This window comes from Malaya genurostris, chromosome 1 (genome assembly GCF_030247185.1).
Source record: "Malaya genurostris strain Urasoe2022 chromosome 1, Malgen_1.1, whole genome shotgun sequence".
Taxonomy (NCBI): domain Eukaryota; kingdom Metazoa; phylum Arthropoda; class Insecta; order Diptera; family Culicidae; genus Malaya; species Malaya genurostris.
Window position 1 is genome coordinate 119,693,014 of NC_080570.1, and position 20,520 is coordinate 119,713,533.

General features: G+C 37.0%; 1 protein-coding gene across 2 annotated transcripts in view; it reads left to right on the forward strand.

The window, feature by feature from the left end:
• Nucleotides 1–20,520, forward strand: part of LOC131425618 (uncharacterized) — a 141,974-nt gene that overhangs the window by 76,459 nt on the left and 44,995 nt on the right. For both annotated transcript variants that reach the window (XM_058587643.1, XM_058587644.1), the window contains exon 2: nucleotides 13,539–14,118. In XM_058587643.1, the coding sequence (XP_058443626.1) occupies nucleotides 13,864–14,118 (255 nt within the window). In that variant the 5' untranslated portion in view covers nucleotides 13,539–13,863. The remainder of the gene's footprint in view (nucleotides 1–13,538; nucleotides 14,119–20,520) is intronic.

Consider the following 20,520-nt stretch of genomic DNA (forward strand, 5'->3'; position numbering starts at 1 on the left):
GATTCGAAAGGACTCGAGAGCGTCCCAGATACTCGGACGTAGCACATCACTCTATCTACCGTTGCTTTGACCAATCGCGTCAGTTTATCCGGGAAACCGTATTCGTGCATTATCTGCCATAGCTGTTCTCAATCGATTGTGTCGTATGCCGCTTTGAAGTCAATGAATAGGTGATGCGTGGGTACGTTGTATTCACGACACTTCTGGAGTATTTGTCTTATCGCGAATATGTGATCCGTAGTGGCGCGGGCTCCAGTAAATCCCGCTTGGTACGGCCCTACGAATTCCTTAGCTATTGGTGATAGACGACGGCAAAGGATTTGGGAGAGTACCTTGTAGGCGGCGTTCAGCAATGTGATTGCGCGGTAATTGCAACAATCTAGCTTATCGCCTTTTTTGTAGACGGGACATACCACTCCATCCACCCATTCCTGCGGTAGAATCTCCTCCTCCCAAATCCTAGAAATCATCCAGTGCAGCGCTCTAGCCAGTGCCTCTCCTCCATGTTTGAGCAGCTCACCTGGCAACTGATCATTGCCCGCGGCTTTGTTGTTCCTCAGCTTGCCGATCTCCTCACTTATCTCCGACAGATCAGAGGCTGGGAATCTGTTGTCGGCTGAGCGTGCACCCAGATTGATTCCTGTATCGTTCAGATGCTCGTCATAGTACTGCTACTAACGCAGAAGGCGATAGCACCCAGCCGACGCCGTTCCATTGATCAAATGTCATCAAGGACGCTCGGGGAGGCATGAGATAGGAACTTGTGAGGACTTAGTTATCTCACAATTTGATGACTTTTTTGTCAGGCAACTAATATAACCTAAAAACTGAAACAGTCTTGCATTTCTTCACAGAAATGTAAAAGAATAGTTGGAGAAACCGTCTCTTGATCGGAGCTCAAGAGACCTTTAGTGCTATATACCATTCGACTCAGCTCGATGAGATAGGTTTACCACTCAATTTTCTAAGATATGGCAGAATCGATTTTAAGAAACTTGTATTAATCCACCTTGTGGTGTAATGGTACCTTTCTCATTAACATTTCACGAGAAACCAATGCATGTTTCATATTGTACGTTAGAATGATTGTTTCCGGTACCGGAATCCGCAGACTGTCACAATTGCAGTAAGTTTTTACGGCAATTAAATAGCCAGCCTTACTAGTTCGAATAGTTTTACAATTTGCTTCGAAAATTTCGTACCATTTTTGTGCCGTCAATTATATGAAGGTTGTACATTTTTATTCTGGAAGTCGGATCCGGATGAAATTCAACCACATTCAAAAAGAAAAGGAATTTGCTGGCTAGTTTTAAGGAATTTGTTCCATTTTCATTTTGAATATTGATTATAGAGATGAAGTATTTGTTTGAAGTTCAGTTGTTAAACCAATTAATCGGAAACAGACGAACAAAGCGAAATTCTGAATTTATGTTTTTTTTTTGTATAAGAAATTCAAGCCAAACAGGATATTATTTTTGAATCAGTTGCATAAAACCTGAACAAAATACTGTTTACAGTATTTTGATATCACTACACCACCGGTACGATGGTCAAATACCGGTACTGCCGGCTGTGAAAATTTCATATACATCCGAAGCATTGTTCGTAGAGGCGGTATTGTGTTTTCTTCTTCCGCGCTGGTGCATGTACGTACCGCTGCGCTTTATAAGACGGTTTGAAAATGGTGACACTCATCAACATGGAATTCGATCGGGATGAAATTCAAGAATTTCGTAGGGAATCATAAGACGTTCTACTTGAAACTAATTTGCAAAAGTAGGAGAGGCCATCGCTGAGAAAAGTGAGCTCGATTTTAGAGTATGTGAACAATATTTCCCATGCTTCCGTAACCGGAAGTCGGGAGCCGCTCTGAACTTTGCAACATTCTTCATCTCTTAATTCCGAAACCGAAAGACGGATCCGGATAAAACTTAGGAGTTTTGTATGGGACTATGAGAACTTTTATTTGAATCTAAGTTTGTTAAAATCGTTATTTGAAATTGAAAATTTTACACTGACCACCCTGTAGTTTCGGAACAGGAAGTCAGATCAAGATGGAATTCAGGAATATATGGGCCGTTTAATTGAATATAAGTTTGTAAAAATCGGTTGAGCCACCTCCGAGAAACGTTAGTGCAACAGAAACGTTACACACACGGACATTTTGCGTACTCGACAAACTGAATCGAATGGTATATGACACTCGGTCATCCGGGCCTCGGTTCAAAAGTCGGTTTTCACAGTGATTGCATAACCTTTCTATATATCAGAAAGGCAAAATACTTAAGCTCGTTTCAAAGCTTTTATTGGATTACTGATCATGTTCAAGTCACTTCTGGTTCCGGAGATATAATGGTATAAGTGACGTAACCGATTTTCAATTTTCAATTTTCTCAGAGACGGCTGAATCGATTTCAACAAAGTTTGGCTTGCTTGGATGCTATTATTGTTTCATTAAATAGGTTTGAAGTTCAAATGGCTGTCACTTACGATTCTGGTGCTATAATGGTATAAGAGACGTAAACGTCAACCCCATTACCGCTCAATCGTACAAACTACCTAACCTATAAATTATTTTTTTCATCTGCACAATTATTTCAGAAAGTGACCAATGAGCAAGTTTAAATGTGTTATTGCTGATACTTTTGGTTTGAGGTATGTTTACTTTAGCTGATTTTCATTGGTAATCAGCGATTAACAAGGATGCCTTCCGCCCCGACCACAAATTACATTAGATTGAATTGCCTTATGCAGTCGCATACGTAATACTCGCACGCCATTCCGGATACCGGGGAAACAATTGGATTATGGATGGAAAGAATTTCTTCGTACTGCGACATATTTTTTCGAACAAAATGATTACTGGCCTGGGGGGAAAGGTCACGTACTTCTGTGGCATCGTCCACTACATATACAGAGATTTTGTATTTAACATTGTCATACTCGACACAGTGCACCTTGTAGTTAACCGAAACGAATGCAATTGCACCTCTTTCACGTTTAAACATAATGTACACAGAGTTAGACGCCTTGTTGAATTGAATCTTACTTACATCATTAACGTCTAGATGTATTCGCTTTTTTAAGCAAGATTTTAATTTCGTTTGCTGCTGATCTAACTTTGTAGCGTTTGAAATCAATACATATCGAATTTGTCCATTTCGCACACTCTATTGTTTACTACAATGTATTGTCTTCGTTTCTGCAGTCTCGACTGAAAGCAATTTTCGACAGTGTCGGATGAGATGCGCACACGAACTGCCTCACAGAATTTTAAATGTGTATATTGAACGTCACAATACAGAAACGTATTTCGGAATGTTGTTTACATCAGTATATCAGTTTTATGATAACATATACCATCTTCTAAAAAGCTGATTATTCAATAATCTACAGAGCATCGCATCGACAATAGTCAGAAATGTTCCATTTTTTCTATATTGAGCCGCTTTACGCTAACTGAAAATCTCAAAAATTATCAAAACCCAAGTACTATTAATTCACTCATCAACAAAGTATCAAATTGCAAGTGCTAAACATTTAGCATTTGTTTTTCATTTCAACCTCGCACTGAAAATTTTCAGAAATGTTCATTTTATGTTCATCGGCGAATTCATTCATCATGAAATCTGTAGAAGGTTGAGATATAGCGGTTTTGAAAATTCATTTCCCAAAAATCATCTGTTCGAGAATCGCTAGTGAACTTTTCACAATTTATTTTTGTCATGTGAGATCATTTTGCCTTTCTCCATAGAACGTTAAAAGAATTTCTAAAAAAAAAACCGACACTTTTAAACGATTATTTTACCGCTCAATTTTCTCGGAGATGGTTGAACCGATTTCAACAAGCTTGGGTTCGCCAAAAAGTTGCTTTTAATTCATTGATCGAGTTCGAAGATCAAATGGCTGTGACTTTTGGTTCCGGAGATAAAATGGTATAAGTGACATAACCGACAAAACGCGTTGTTTTTTACTGCTACCGACTAACCGCACATTTTTCATAGACGGAATTTTCTGGAAGATGACTTAACGAATTTCGATCAACTTAGGCTTATTGAAAATTTAGAAGGGTTATGGCGAACATTTTCGGTTCAAGGGATGTAATCTTATATGTGACGTAACCGACAAATCCCAGTGTTTGTCAATTCAATAAAATTTCGTGGAGGTGAAAGAATCGATCTCGAAAGACTTAGCCTCGCTTGAAAGTTACTTTTGGGTTGTTTGATACGCTCATGATACTACTAATGGCCGAGGATAGAATCTTACAAATGTTTTAATGAGACTATTTAAATGAAAATTATCACACCACTAGGTGGATTATGAAGAGGTTTTGCCTTTCTCATATAGAAAGGCTATACAATCACTGTGAAAATTAACTTTTGAACCGAAATGTGGAAATGTCATATACCATTCTGCTCAGCTCGACGAACTGAGCAAATGGCGTATGAATGTAACGAAAATATGCACTCAATTTCTAAACCGATTTTCACAAATTTAGATTCAAATGAAAGGTTTTAAGATGCCATAAGAATATTCCAATTTTCATTCGAATTAAACCTCTGGTTCCGGAGGTAGGGTGCTTAGTGTAAAAATGTCAATTCCAAAAACATTTTTTTCATAAACTACCTCTTTATATTGGCTAGTGATTTTCTCTAGTTTGTAGACCATGAGAGTCTTTAACCAAATAAACCAACGTCAAAAATCGCATAACAAGTCGCATAAAAAACCGCACAAAAAGAGAATTGAGTGTACAGTAATTTGCGGTCATTCTGGCTAAAAGCTATTTTCATGACAGGAATCGATTCCACATATTTTTTTGCATAAGAAATATTTGCTTGAATTTCTATGAAAGTTTTGAGTAAAAACGCGTTTCTGATCATTTTTACCCACTCTGCAATAGCTCAATATTTTGAAGAAAACACCTCCTATCTTCACACTAAACCTCAAAATTTAACATATTTGAAGAAAAAATCTCACTTTATAGTTGTGTCCTATTTATTATTGTAATTATAGCAATAAAACGTAGAACACAAATTTAAACAAAACTTTTCAAAGTACAACCGCCATCAATTGGTATTCAGATTGGAACAAACACCAAACGATCAGAGGAGGCCGTGCACCAATTGACAAGTAAAACTTTTCATTTTCACAGTTGGTCGATTGAGAACCGCCCCGCGCTTTACCGTAGTTGTCACCGACAAAAAAAGCCCAGATAGGGATGTGAACCAATCAAATATTTGCTATTTAAAGAAAGCCAGAAAGTAATACTCGCGCGTACCAGACACTTTGTTTGTCCGTGATTCGGGACGGTCACCCGCGCGGGACTCCGCTTGCGGGTCTGCGGTCGGATTCATTACCATTCGACACATGGTTCAGTTCTTTTTTCTTTTTATCTATCGGTTTTGCTTTCTTCGTGGTGAAGAAGAAACCGAGACTCCTCCAGCAGTGAAGCTTTCTTTTCGCCAGTCCGCTCGATCCGTACGAGGCGTGCATGAGTAATGCGACCGATCACCGGGCGACCGGCGGACGGGCGAAGATGAGGCCGATGATGAATAACTGTCTGGTGGTGGTCAGTCAGTTTAAATAGCACAACAAATGCCGTCGGTTTACCAATGGAACTCCATATGCCTACTTGGCTACCGAATACACCGATATTTCTGTGGAATGATGAGGAAACCAAAAATGGGTCAGTTCGGCAACCGTAAACAAGCGAATAATGCCCGGATCGGTTCACTCACTGCCCGGGAACCGATCCATGGGAAGGAAGCGTTAGCAAATTTATGCACTTGTTTTTGCACTATTTAACAATGATAAATTGATTGAAAATAGGACCACTGTAAGGGGTTTGACTTATTTCTTCAAGATTGATGATCCGGTTCCAGCAAACGGGAGCCGTTCTGTGAAGTGTTGGAATGTTGATCGAAAGCTTCGGTTTGTTTTTTCATGGGTCGTATCGTGTTCGGCATTAGGATCTCAAATGGGGTTATAATGCTATTATAAAGCCATTCCCAATAGGATACACCTTCTTATCGTGATTGTTTCGTGATAAGTTTAAGGCAATGGAAATGTTTTCAAACTGATTACGCATCTCCAAGACACGGAAATGCCAGTTTTTTTATGTGATCTCTTCAGGTGATAAACAAGACAAATAACCATATTTTTCACTTCGCACCTGAAGCTGAATGCTAATTTGCCGAAGACGCGTGATTCGTTTTTATTTTACTTTCAATCAAATTTTCCCATTGAGGAACGCAACAGAATTTGCATACAATTGAACAGTAACTGACAAATTAACTGTGTCACTCCGACTGAGAGTACAAAACTTTCAATTTTACCGACAGAAAAAAAAGAAACTGACCGACGAATGGATGATTGATGCGAATAGATAACAACTAGGGCTTTCGCAAAGAGCATTCAAAGGCTAACACTGGATAGAAAATCTATATGGGCTTGAAAAATTTCGAGGTCAACAATAATGTGTTAATTATTACTACAGCATGAAACGGTTTCTTATTTTGAATATATCCATATACCGAACCGATTCATCAGAAAAGAAATTGAAATTATGACCAAATAAAACATATACAAATAAAACAATCACCACGAAATTTGTGGTAAAAACTATCAACGCCAATAAATCTAAAATGACTCGGACTCTGGTGCAAAGAGGAATAAACGTCGATGAGTGTGCATAGTTGTGACTGTTGTTAGCGATAGGAGGCCACACAGCAAGTAAGAATAAAGAGCGTGCATTTTGAGGGCTTCATTTTACCGATTTGTTTCTGATATGTGGTTCTACCGTTTCAAAGGTGTTCACTGGTAGAGCAATTCCACGGTTAGAGAAAATTTCTAGTTCACATCAAACATCTTGTGTATTTTCTGTTTAAAATTTTCAGAAATGGGACGAACTGGTAGCAGTTCATTTGCTTATCAAAAAAATTATTCGATTACTGTGTTCGAATTGAAAGTGGAATCAGGTTTGATACCAAAGATACAAGAGCACAAATTACACAATACAATATAAAATTTAGAAACGTGAAATAAGATACGTAAGATCTGAGAGAGTGAGAAGAAGGACCACTTAAAATCTTAAAATCCCTGAATCCTAAAATCCTAAAATCTTGAAATTCCTAAATCCTAAAATCCTGAGATCCTAAAATCCTAAAATCCTAAAACCCTAAAATCCTAAAATCCTAAAATCCTAAAATCCTAAAATCCTAAAATCCTAAAATCCTAAAATCCTAAAATCCTAAAATCCTAAAATCTAAATCTAAACTCTAAATTCTAAACTACAAATTCTTAACTCTAAACTATAAAATCTAAACTATAAAATTTAAACTCTAAAATCTAAACTCTAACTCTAAACTCCAGAATCTAAACTCTAAACTCCAAAATCTAAACTCTAAGCCCAAAAATCTAAACTCTAAACTATAAAATCTAAACTCGAAACTCTAAAATCTAAACTATGAACTTTAAAATCATAACTCTTGACTATAAAATCTAAACTCTGAACTATAAAATCTAAGCTATGAACTCTTAATTCTAAAATCTGAACTCTGAACTGTAAAATCTTAACTCTTAACTATAAAATCTAAACTCTTAATTCTAAACTATAGACTCTTAACTCTAAACTATAAAATCTAAACTCTAAAATCTAAACTATAAACTATAAAATCTAAACTCCAAACTATAAAATTTAAACTCTAAACTCTTAACTCTAAAATCAAAACTACAGAATCTAAACTCTAAACCCCAAAATCTAAACTCTAAACTATAAAATCTAAACTCGAAACTCTAAAATCTAAAGTCTGAACTATAAAATCATAACTCTTAACTATAATAACTAAACTCTAAACTAGAAAATCTAAACTCTGAACTCTTAATTTTAAAATCTAAACTCTGAACTTTAAAATCTGAAATCTATACTTTAAACTATAAAACCTAAACTCTAAACTCTACAATCTAAACTCTAAACTCTGAATTCTAAACTGTAAACTATAAAATCTCAACTCTTAATTCTAAACTATAGAATCCAAACTCTAACCAATAAAATCTAAACTCTAAATTCTAAACTATAAAATATGAACTCTAAACTAAAAACTCTTAACTCTAAACTATAAAATCTAAACTCTAAACAATAAAAACTAAACTCTAAACTATAGAATTTAAACTCTAAACTCTAAAATCTAAAGTCTAAACTATAAAATCTAAACTATAAAATTTAAACTCTAAACTCCTAGCTCAAATCTAAAATCTATACTCTAAACTATAAAACATAAACTCTAAACTCTACAATCTGAACTCTAAACTCTGAATTCTAAACTCTAAACTATAAAATCTCAACTCTAAATTCTAAACTATAAACTATAGAATCCAAACTCTAAGCAATAAAATCGAAACTCTAAAATCTAAACTCTAAACTATAAAATCTAAACTCTAAACTATAAAATTTAAACTCTAAACTTCGAACTCTAAAATCTAAACTCTAAACTAAAAACTCTTAACTCTAAACTATAAAATCTAAATTCTAAACAATAAAAACTAAACTCTAAACTATAGAATTTAAACTCTAAACTCTAAAATCTAAACTCTAAACTATAAAATTTAAACTCTAAACTCCAAACTCTAAAATTTAAACTCTTAACTCTGAATCCTAAGCTCTAAACTATAAAATCTCAATAGAACCCTATAGAATCCAAACTCTAAGCAATAAAATCGAAACTCTAAAATTTAAACTCTAAAATCTAAACTCTAAGCCCTAAGCTCTGAGTTCTGAACTCTAAACAATAAAATCTAAACTCTAAACTCCAAAATCTAAACTCTAAACTATAAAATCTAAACTCTATACTCTGAACTATAAAACCTAAACTCTACCATCTAAACTCTAAACTCTGAATTCTAAACTCTAAACTATAAAATCTAAACTCTAAATTCTAAACTATAGACTATAGAATCCAAACTCTAAGCAATAAAATCGAAACTCTAAAATTTAAACTCTAAAATCTAAACTCTAAGCCCTAAGCTCTGAGTTCTGAACTCTAAACAATAAAATCTAAACTCTATACTCTAAACTATAAAACCTAAACTCTACCATCTAAACTCTAAACTCTGAATTCTAAACTCTAAACTATAAAAACTCAACTCTAAATTCTAAACTATAAACTATAGAATCCAAACTCTAAGCAATAAAATCGAAACTCTAAAATCTAAACTCTAAGCTATAAGATCTGAGTTCTAAACTCTAAACTATAAAATTTAAACTCCAAACTCTTAACTCTAAAATCTAAACTCTGAACTCTGAATTCTTAACTCTAAACTATAAAGTCTGAACTCTAAATTCTAAACTATAAACTATAAAATATAAACTCTAAACTCTTAACTCTACAATCTAAACTCTGAACTATAGAATCTAAACTCTGGACTGTAAAATCTAAAATTTATACTCTAAACTATAAAACCTAAACTCCAAACTCTACAATCTAAACTCTGAATCCTAAACTCTAAACTATAAAATCTCAACTCTAAATTCTAAACTATAGACTATAGAATCCAAACTCTAAACAATAAAATCGAAACTATAAAATTTAAACTCTAAACTATAAAATCTAAACTCTAAATTCTAAACTATAGACTACAGAATCCAAACTGTAAGCAATAGAATCGAAACTGTAAAATTTAAACTCTAAAATCTAAACTCTAAGCTCTAAGCTCTAAACAATAAAATCTAAACTCTAAACTCTGAATTCTAAACTATAAAATATAAAATCTAAACTCTAAATTCTAAACTATAAATTATAAAATATAAACTCTAAACTCTAAACTCTTAACTTTACAATCAAAACTCTAAACTATAAAATCGAAACATCTAAACTCCAATATCTAAACTATAAAATCTTAACTCTCAACTATAAAATCTGAACTCTAAACTCTAAATTCTAAGCTATAAAATATAAACTCTAAATTCTAAACTATAAAATTTAAACTCTGAACTCCAAAATCTTAACTCTAAACTCTAAAATCTAAACTCTAGACTATAAAATCTAAACTCTTAACTATAAACTCTAAACTCAAAAAATCCGAACTCAAAACTTTGAACTATGAAATCTAAACTCTCAACTATAAAATCTGAACTCTAAACTCTAAATTCTAAACTATAAACTATAAAATCGAAACTCTGAACTCTAAACTCCAAAATCTTAACTCTAAACTCTAAAATCCAAACTCTAAACTTTAAATTCTAAACTCTTAACTATAAAATCTAAACTCTTAACTCCAAAATCTAAACTCTAAACTATAAAATCTAAACTCTAAACTCTGAAATCTAAAAATCAGAAGTATGAAATAAATAACAAGAAGCAGGGAACAAGAAAATAATTGGTGTCTACAGGCAAAGGCAAGTAACATATGATGATCAAGAAGATCGTTGTTGCGAAGATATTTGTTATAATCAGGAACAAATTTGATATTCGTTAAATTTGCTGTAATTCACTGTACACTAAAAATAACAAAGCAACCGATGAAAAATCAGCTTTTCGATGTTAAATTTGAACATACGTCACTTAATCATTCTATAATTTTCAAAAAGTAAATACATAAAAATCACGTAGCTTCTATTTGTCAAATATTATACTAATTAAATATTCAATTTGATGAATTATATATGCCCAATAGAATTTTCGTGAAAAGTTTTGTGAAGGAAATTAATGTATGCTTTCTGGTAGGAGTAACGTGATTTATTTTTTGAGTGTAAAATAAGGAGTGTATGGAAAATAAGCTATCCACTATTTTTTCTTTCAAATTATGATAAAAAACGATATTTTATTCAAACTAAAAATTGATCCTTTATTGTACGAGGTTAAACTTGAGCATAATGAAAACCGGATGAAATTTAAGTTACTCCTTAACGAATTTTCGAACTTTTGATCGAACGCTCTTCATCAAGTTCCGGACAACAGTTGCATCGCATTTTTTGGACGCTTGAGGCCAAATTTTGTTGAACTCCTCCTGTCCCAGCTGCCTTACCAGTCTTCTTGAAGACCCTCTTCACGATTGCCTGGTAACGTTCGATGGGTCGAAGCTGAGGGCAATTTGGTGGATTGATATTTTTCTCAACGAAATTGGTACTCTTTTCCGCAAGCCAATTGAGAATGGTTTTGGCATAGTGAGCTGACGCTAAATCCGACCGAAACATTGGAGGTGTACTATGCTTCTTATATAAAGGCAGCAATCTCTTCTGGAGACACTCAGATCGATAGATCTCTGCATTTATAGATCCGGTGGTGTAAAAAAATGATCGACTTCACACCACAGGAACATATTGCTTGCCAAACCAGTACCTTTCGACCGAATTTCTACATTTGAATCGACTGTCTGCATCGCTCACATCCCCCCCAACGACGACAGTAAAGTATTGTGGACCTGAAAGGATTTTTAAGTCCTTCTTTACATAAGTCTCATCGTCTATCAAAACGCACGCATCTGGACACTGTAAAAGACGCGAATACAATTTCCGGACCCTTGTTGCTGCTCGATTCTTCTGTTCTACATTTTGTTTCGAGATTTGCTGCTTCTTGTTGGTCTTCAGGTGATTTCGCCTCTTGATACGCTGGATCAATCCGACACTTGTTCCTGCTTTTTTGGCCAAATCACGTATTGACATTGATTTGTTCTTCATGATTAGAGATACCACTTTCTGGTCCAGTTTCGCGTTGGAAGAACCGGAGCTTTCTGCCTCTTCCTGGTAGATCATCCAAAGAATAGTGTTCCCCTAACTTATTAATGATGGTTTTAACACTGGCATGATGAATTTTAAACCGCTTCGCCAATTTTCGCACAGTAATACCCTTCTCACTTAGCCATGTGTCCAGAACCTTAATTTTCACTTTCTTTTCAGTACGCGACATTTCGAAAACGCAGAATTTCAATCGCACAAACACGTAAACAAACGAAAGTTGACAGCCAAACGCACAGCATGCTGTGATCTGAGCATAAAAAACCATCACAAATACATGCGTACAACACAAGTGCATGTGGATAGCTTATCTTCCATACACTCTTAACGTCGGGCGCGAACCTTGAAGTTAAGTGAAAAGTACTCAAAATTAGGTAGTTTTTGCTTGCCTGTAAGATCCGGAGAAACTAGTGGGTGGTCAAACAACAGGTGTTATTTCAATTTCACTCCCGCTACTCGCAAATTACCCACTGGGCGGCATGCGTCAACTTCAATCATGACTTCCCGCGAAAAGAAAGTTAGGCGGCCTTATGACCTTCTGGCTGTGCGATTTGTACTGGGGAGGTAATTACATACGAATTATATACAAATCCTAAAAAAAAGAATGCGTTATCGAATTCCTGTTTGAACTTGTCCTCCAGTAAGCGATTTCTCTTCTAGTCGATTGTTGCGCCGCGGGTGACATTTTATCAAACTACCTTTGATCAGATTTGATTTTTCAGTGAGTTCCGTTCTCAATGAAAATCGAGCTTTCTCCTTTCTGTAGTTGAGAACCAGTTTATCGTAAGGTTCCTGGAAAACATAACAGAAACTGGAAATCGTTTGACATTGTCCGCATAACTGGTACTTGTGTTTCCGCGAAAATACGATGCGATACACGATCTGCGGCATTTCACTTTCCATTTCACTGGCGGGAATCCGGCTCAGGTTCGGATTAACCACAAGGCAACAACCAAAGCGGGGAGGAGGACGAGGAGGAAGGTATTTCGCATCTTCGTCGTCGTCGTCGTCATCATCGTCATCTCGAGTCGAGGGTTCCTCCGTTTAATGACCGCCGGTAACCCTCCTACTCGTATCACCGTATCTCGTATCTTCGTCACTATCCCGGTCGATTGGCCGATGAGCTCCGTGTGTCCATTCGTCAGCCCGTTTCAACGATTCGAACGCAACGTTGGCCGATGGGAAAAGGTTGCGAAACCCGTGTAGGTAACATGCATCACGGTCCGTTCCGTGCGATTGTGTAGCGTAATTTATATGGGTGGTAATTACACCGTCTTAGCGCTAGTGTGTACGCTCTGTTTACAATCGTATCTCTACTACGGTGGCGTCAGGAGCCGACGGCGGCTGAGGCAGAGGCGGCGGCGGTGGCGGCATTCGTCGGAGCTGAAAAGATTGATGCCGCAAATGTATCGGCGTAATGAAAGTTGTAAATCTCGGCCAGCTGTGGAGAGATTGAGTTTTTTTTTCTTCTACTGAATGAAGCAGACTTTGGAAAGGTCAATCAACTGGTTGAAAAACTTGCGCAAGCTATGGTTTTTTGACATTTTCGAAGAGCCCGGTTCAAGTTTCGCGCTCACCCGATGGGTAATGAATTGAAACGATGACGTTTCCTAATAACCAGACGGAAGTAAATTTATTCCTAATCTCCACTCCACAATTCACCACGAACATTAATTTTGGGCTTTCTTCAGCTCATTTAACAGAAAAACAAGCGATTACCTAGAATTAAAGTGCAATTTACGCCTTAAAATCCCAGCGATTCACTCTAATTGTACCTTCTTTTCCTTTATTTTCGTTTATATTCTAGAACGCTTCCGACTGAACGGATCTAATTGCCAAAACACGTGCACCGGCAATCGGCTGGATGTCGGATCTATAAAAAATGATCCCGGTTGGAAGTTCCCGAACTCCCCGTGGATGAAAAACGAAAAAAAAATACGATAACGTCCGTTCCTACAACCAAACAAACAAACAAACAACCACAGTAGGCTAACGAAATTTTGTTTCCCGGTTTGGATTCTCACCACGCCGAACGGTGCCGGAGTGACTAACCGGGTGAGCTGAGTTGAGTGAGTGCGTGAGTGAGTGAGTGATTAGTGATATTGTGCGATTCGGTGCGGTGGTGTGCCATTATGACGTCTTCCAACGACATCGGAGGCGGCGGTGGTGGTGTTAACGGAAGAACCGGTCATCACCATCATCATCATCATCGGAGGAACAGTGGCCAGAACAGTAGCAATAACAATAGCAACAACAACATTGTCACGCGAAGAATCAGCAACGTGAGTGTCAATAATAACAACAGTGTAAACAATCTTAACGGGTACAACAATCACAACGGCGGAAACAGTCCACGGACGGATAAGGACAAGGAATGGGATTTTAAGGTGAGTGGAGTTTCTTTGATTATCTATTTTTTATGTATTTTATATAATTTTATGTTAGCAAACAGAAAGTTTCAATTTATGCTTGGACCAGTCAATGTTATTAAAAAGTATCTGATCATCGCGATCATCTGATAGCCTAGTTTAATTTACTGCACGCGCTACTTGGAGTAGGTAATGTCAGAGATATTATCGCGAGATTGACGTAGGACTGCATTCGACATAGATATTAGGTGATTTGATACCGTTCAAGATTTTGTAGTTCGGAAAACAACCACTCGGTTTCGAAAGATTGTGTTTGTTTTCTAGGAAGTACGGCGGTAGTTTAGGACAGTTTTCTGAGAAAGCTCTTTCCGCTACTTTTGGAGTCCTGAAAAAGTACGGGTGTGTAATGTCAGAGACATAACTGGATGTCGTGAATACGAACAACACTGACACTCTTTCTTTATACTTCCGAATATCAATTAGTTGATCAATGGTGTGAATTGTGCAAGCTTGCCCCTTTTCCACTTCTAGAATTTCTAACAATACACCTGAACTAAAGTACAGATTAGTTACATTGAACATTCTGACATACAATTAAAGTTTTACGAAATAACCAGTATAGTTCTTTATGATAAAATAATGGTGGCTCTAAAAAAACATTTTATGAAGGCGTTCGTGATGGAGAGTGACGAGTTGAGTTCGAATCTATTCTGAGTCGGTGTTATGCATTTTATATAGCAAATCAGCAGAAAATTCTACTACAAACTACAACTGGTTGGAAAATGGGCCGTATACAGTATAGTGAAGAGAAATTTCGCATAATTCTTTGGGTCTACAATTAAGGTTCTAAATTACAACAACATTTTGATGTCGATTATTTAATTTTGGATTTGAATATTACAGTGAAAGAAACTATCAATGGGTGGTACCGTTTCAATTTCTGGCATTCAGAAAGGCCAAATTTTGTAATCCTCTAAGATATTAAACACTGTTGCGAATTTGGCACTGCAAAACTTGCACAAAGCTAATCAAATTCTCCCGGATTTCCCATTACACTGATGGTTTTTATAACCGATTTGCAAAGAAGCAATATTTATAGTTCTTTAGATAAAATTTGGAGCCATTAGAAGGGCTAATTTTGCATAATGTTCCCCATTATTGTCCATTTTTTGTTGCATTTTGCTCCAATGGAAACGACCAGCAGTAGGATGATGCAATCAATCGGCAATTCTTTGAAGAGAAACTGGCTCTGCGACCTGTGCGTTTGAGGTTTTGTACCACGTAAAATGTCTGCGCTTTCATTGCCGTCGGCTCCTCTTGATGACCGAAGCCCAAATGAGTGCACGACCTGAGCGTTTCACGCTTTATACTTGGTTTGTTCTTACTGATGTTGGTGGGAGAATCTCACCTCGACATCCAGTTCCGTCTGAAGCACTAGAAGAAACGAACGATTTTCAATCAAAGATTACTTTTCATACTCATCCAATAGATAATCGGAACTGATATGTGCTTGACTACCTCAAAACCGGGTGCGAAAAAGGCCAGCAAACGTGATGAATTATCCTCATTATTTACAAAAGTTTGAGAAAACGTTGTTTTTTAATTATTTATGGTTATCTCACCCTGTTGAAAATTCAATCACAAATTCCTGATCATATTTCCGATAGTTTGTAGAAAAAATTATGTTGTTGGGTTAAGTGCATCAAGAGATATTCTCGATAAAGTTCTGCCCATTCTTATACAGGGTAAATTTTGAAAAGGTGCCCCATAGTAAAGCAAGTAGTATTCACGACAAAAGACCTGGAAAGGAAACGTGTAATTACGTTTGTATTCCTAAAAGAAGGGCGCCAGTCCAATAATGTAATATATTTTCATTTTCGAATATGCTATATTTCAAAGGATAAGTAATTCTTATAACTCTTTAGTATATATTTGTAGCCCTTTGTGAAAAACCCTCCGTCGTTGCTGGATGAAGCAATCACACTTATTCGAAGCGAAGCCCGCACTGCGAACGTCCCGCAGCAGAACTGCTTACAGTGCGGATTGATTCAGTTGACTGATGCAATTTTGTGACGGGTTTTCTTTGTGATTTTGTTTGTGGCTTCTTGACAAATGGGCGGTCCCAACGGCCTCAAAATAGCAACATACAGATAGATCATTTCTGCCTTTCAGGAGAGTCGTATTGTGGATTTTATTTTTTTCTGCAAGCAGCCGAATGTTAGTTTTATTTGCTATCATTTGGTGCACTAAAGTGAACAATTTCTTACAGATTGGCACTAAACTGTTTAATTTTACTTCCGATTTAGATATTTTCACAGCAAAGCAATCCTTATCGTTCTTTAGTAAACAGTTATAGCCCTTAGATAGACCGATTTGTCTTATTTTCTCCGTCGTTGTTCACTTTTCGATGTATTTTTTTTCAAATTCCAACGAAAAGCAGCTGAATGTTTGAGAAATTAACGATGCACCAAGATAAACCACTGATTTTTTTTCTCGGTGACCCGATCTGTTTATATTCTCCTTTGTCAAATGCTGTTGATGACATTTTTCTTGAACGCGAAGCATCAGTTTAATATTTCTGGACGTAATTCTCCTCTCATGACGTTCAGAGCAGAGGTGGAAATAAGCCCATTTTGCGCATGGAAATGTGAATCAAGATTTCCGATTGTAAATAAAAAAAAACGAACACGAAATTGGGTAACAAAACTAAAATTTCGATTCTTTTTTCAAATTGTAGGAACTGTATATTACACAGAGTAGCGACAGACCTCATGCCTACACGCTCTTTTTATTGCGCTTAGAGAAATTAGAGGATTCAAAAATCCGTTTCTTAAGCTTAGCAAATCTATGAAATGTATAACATGTAATGTACTGACTCGATGTAAAAACTCCTCCTTCCCTATAAATCCCTCACCTTATACTTCCCAAACACCCCCAAATCCCGACCCCAAACTGTTACAAACCCGGTGAACGACCAGAATTAGGTTAAAACCGGGGATAAATAAACGATATAATAATAATAATAATAAATATCCGTTACTAATCCATGAGTTTTTTTTTTACAAGCCAACAAAACGATTGCTCAGCCCACTGCGCTCAATCACTGAAAATACAGGGTCCGGCACTCGAAGTGTAACCAATTAAAAAGGCCATAAATTCAGTTTGGAAAATTACTTCTACTTAATTCAAAGTACAAAATGTGTAAAAATAATACAAAATTCAGAATCAATTCACTTTTGCTCGATATTACCACCTTTTGCCTTGACTTGATGACTTGAGAGAGCGAAGGATTTGCTTCGGTTTGCCGAAAGCAGTCAATTTCCAAACATTGTATTTTCTGACGAGAAAATTTTTCCAATTGAGCAATTCGTAAACTCTCAAAACGATAGGGTTTACTTGACCGACCGTTCATACGAGAATTTGAGTCATCGATTGACCACCAGGAGGCAGCACCCGCAACAGATAATGGTTTGGGCCGCTGTAACCGCAGATGGGCGCTCTCCAGTCGTTTTCATCGAGCCTGGCGTCAAGGTAAATGCGACATATTATCGGGAAAGTATTCTGGAGGTTGCTTTGAAGCCGTGGGCAGACAAACATGGCAGACCATGGACGTTTCAGCAGGACTCGGCACCGTCTCACAAAGCTCGAGTGAACCAAGAATGGCTGAAAAACAACGTTCCGAACTTCATCACGTCCACACAATGGCTCTCGAATTCACCAGATGCGAATCCAATGGATTATTCTCTTTGGGCCATTTTGGAGAGCAAAGTCCGAACTAAAAGATACACCAGTCTCGAGGCGCTGAAAAAAGTTATTGTCCGCGAGTCGGCCAAAATACCTGCAAGTCACATTCGGCCAAACGAAGCAACTCCTTCGCTCTCTCAAGTCATCAAGTCAAGGCAAAAGGTGGTCATATCGAGCAAAAGTGAATTGATTCTGAATTTTGTATTATTTTTACACATTTTGTACTGTGAATTAAGTAAAAGTAATTTTCCAAACTGAATTTATGGCCTTTTTAATTGGTTACACTTCGAGTGCCGGACCCTGTATTCCTGGTTTCTATGTGTCGGTTTTTTTGTTATGCTTTGTGCGACGATTCGGTCAACTCAAGCGGTTACAATTTTGCGCGCCTTTTGTGAGACTACATTTCACCTTAATGACGCCTTTCTCCTATTACTTATATTTTCCAAAACATCACTAGAAGATTCTCTCAAGATTTGTTCTTTCATACTAATAAAATCAAAAACTTTCTTTGTGTATAAACTACCATAACCTATTCGATTTGTAAACAGTTGTCAAGTTAATATACATAAAATGTGGAAACCCTGCACGCACCCTGTAAGGAGGTGGTGTTTTCTTCTTTCGTAGCAGCACCTACCGATACGTGCCGGTTTTGCATTATTTTGTATGACAGTTTGAAAGTTTTGACACTCATCATCCTGTAATTTCGGAACCGGAAGCCGGATCTGGATGAAAGTACATAGTATTTTTTAAGACAATGCAGTCTGTTGTTTAATTGCCAATAAAATGCTTACTAGATAAAGGGAAATGAACGTTAGATGAAGGGTTTAGGAAAATAATCAGTTTGGTTCATAATCACTTTGATAATAATAATTTAACAGTTTTCACTGTGCAATAGCAATACGGAATGCAAAATTAGTAAGAAAGTATACCACACCAGTGATTATAAAGACGAAGCACTTTGTTTTACTTCCAGCTGGTTGATGCTAATCATGATGTTCATGCACTATTTAGATTACACCCAATAAAACGCTATTTGACAGGAACTCAATTTATAGAAGTAACAGGAGCGCTGCATTTGGCGCAGTGTTTGAATGGTGCGTTTGAATTAGCGTAGCAAAATCCTGCACTCCTGTTACTTCAGTGTATGATATACACGCTTAATAGGGTAACATTAATCAGCTGCGTAGTACACTTTGTGATTGGAAATATCTCTCTTATCATTATAATTATAATCAATGGCTTAGCTGTTTTTATGGACGATATTACTCCTTCACGACGGTATTAATGAATTAATTTCAAATACATCACAAAACATGGAATTTCGATGCAACCGACGAAATAAACTCACCTAAAGTACCTAAAATTACAAATATTGGATAATCCACATCCGAGAAAATTATCAAAAAATCATTCGTTTCCAAATTCATTATAATATCTACAATAAATATGTGATGTGAATTGATAATACTGACTATTTTTATTTACTGTGTAACAAAAAAAAATGCTTATTGTCACCCCTGGTTCAGAGTACAGAGTGCAAAATGCAGAATGCAGTGTGCAGAGTACAGATTCCAGAGTGCAGAGTGCGTACTCGATATGTCTCCGTTCATCATTCGTAACCGAATGTTCGAAGTGAGCACACGCGTTTTTTTAACAATCGACATCGGTAAGACGAAGGTGCCTATCACAGCAGAGGCTGTAGTATAGGCATTAAATAAAAGTGATAAAAAGTAGCATCCCCGCAAGTGAGTTCTGTCTGTGCACCGGTTTTGTATCGGTATCGACAGTAGACGCTATTGTGCTATCCTCGGGCAGCAGTTATTTCTATTGTTTGCTACCCGCATCGCAGCAGCTAAATCCTGAGTCAAGGTCACGCTGAAGCACAACGAAGGAGTGAAGGAGCAACTCACCTAACAGCTTACCGTGACATACTGTTAAGTATTTTCTCAAACTTTTTCTTTCAACTTTTACTATCCATATATTTTCTTTTCATTTTATTTCTTTCTTTCTCATTTCAAGTGCGGGAGACTTCTTTACTCCCGCACTTTAAATATGAATATTGATGACAGTGGGGGTGTCTCGGAGGAGGGCGAAGCTGAACGAATGAACGAAGAACATTTAGAGGCTGAGTTTGCTTCCGAGATGCCATCTACCCCTCCGATACCATCTCCCCCTCCGATACCATCTCCCCCTCCGATACCATCTCCCTCTCCGATGCCATCTCCCTCTCCGATGCCTCCATTTCCCTCTAAGATATTGCCTGCTCGCCAAAAAGTTTACCAAGACGATGGCTCGGGGGGTCCGTGGGTGGTATACTTCCGGCCCAAATTAAAGTCTCTCAGAGTTTTAAATATTGCTCGGGACCTGGAAAAACATTACTCGGCAATAAAAACAATAGATAAGGTTTCGCCAAACAAGTTACGCGTTGTTGTGTCCGACCTGAAGCAAGCAAACGAGATTGCTACCAGCGAGTTGTTCACGAAGGAGTACCGCGTGTACGTCCCGTCTCATGTGGTGGAGATCGACGGTGTGGTCCGTGACGAAAGTCTGACAATCGAAGATCTGATGAAGGACGGGGTAGGCCGTTTCAAAAACCCCGACCTTCAACCAGTGAAAATTTTGGAGTGCAAGCAATTGCACTCCAAATCGATAGATGGTAAATTTTACCAATCGGAC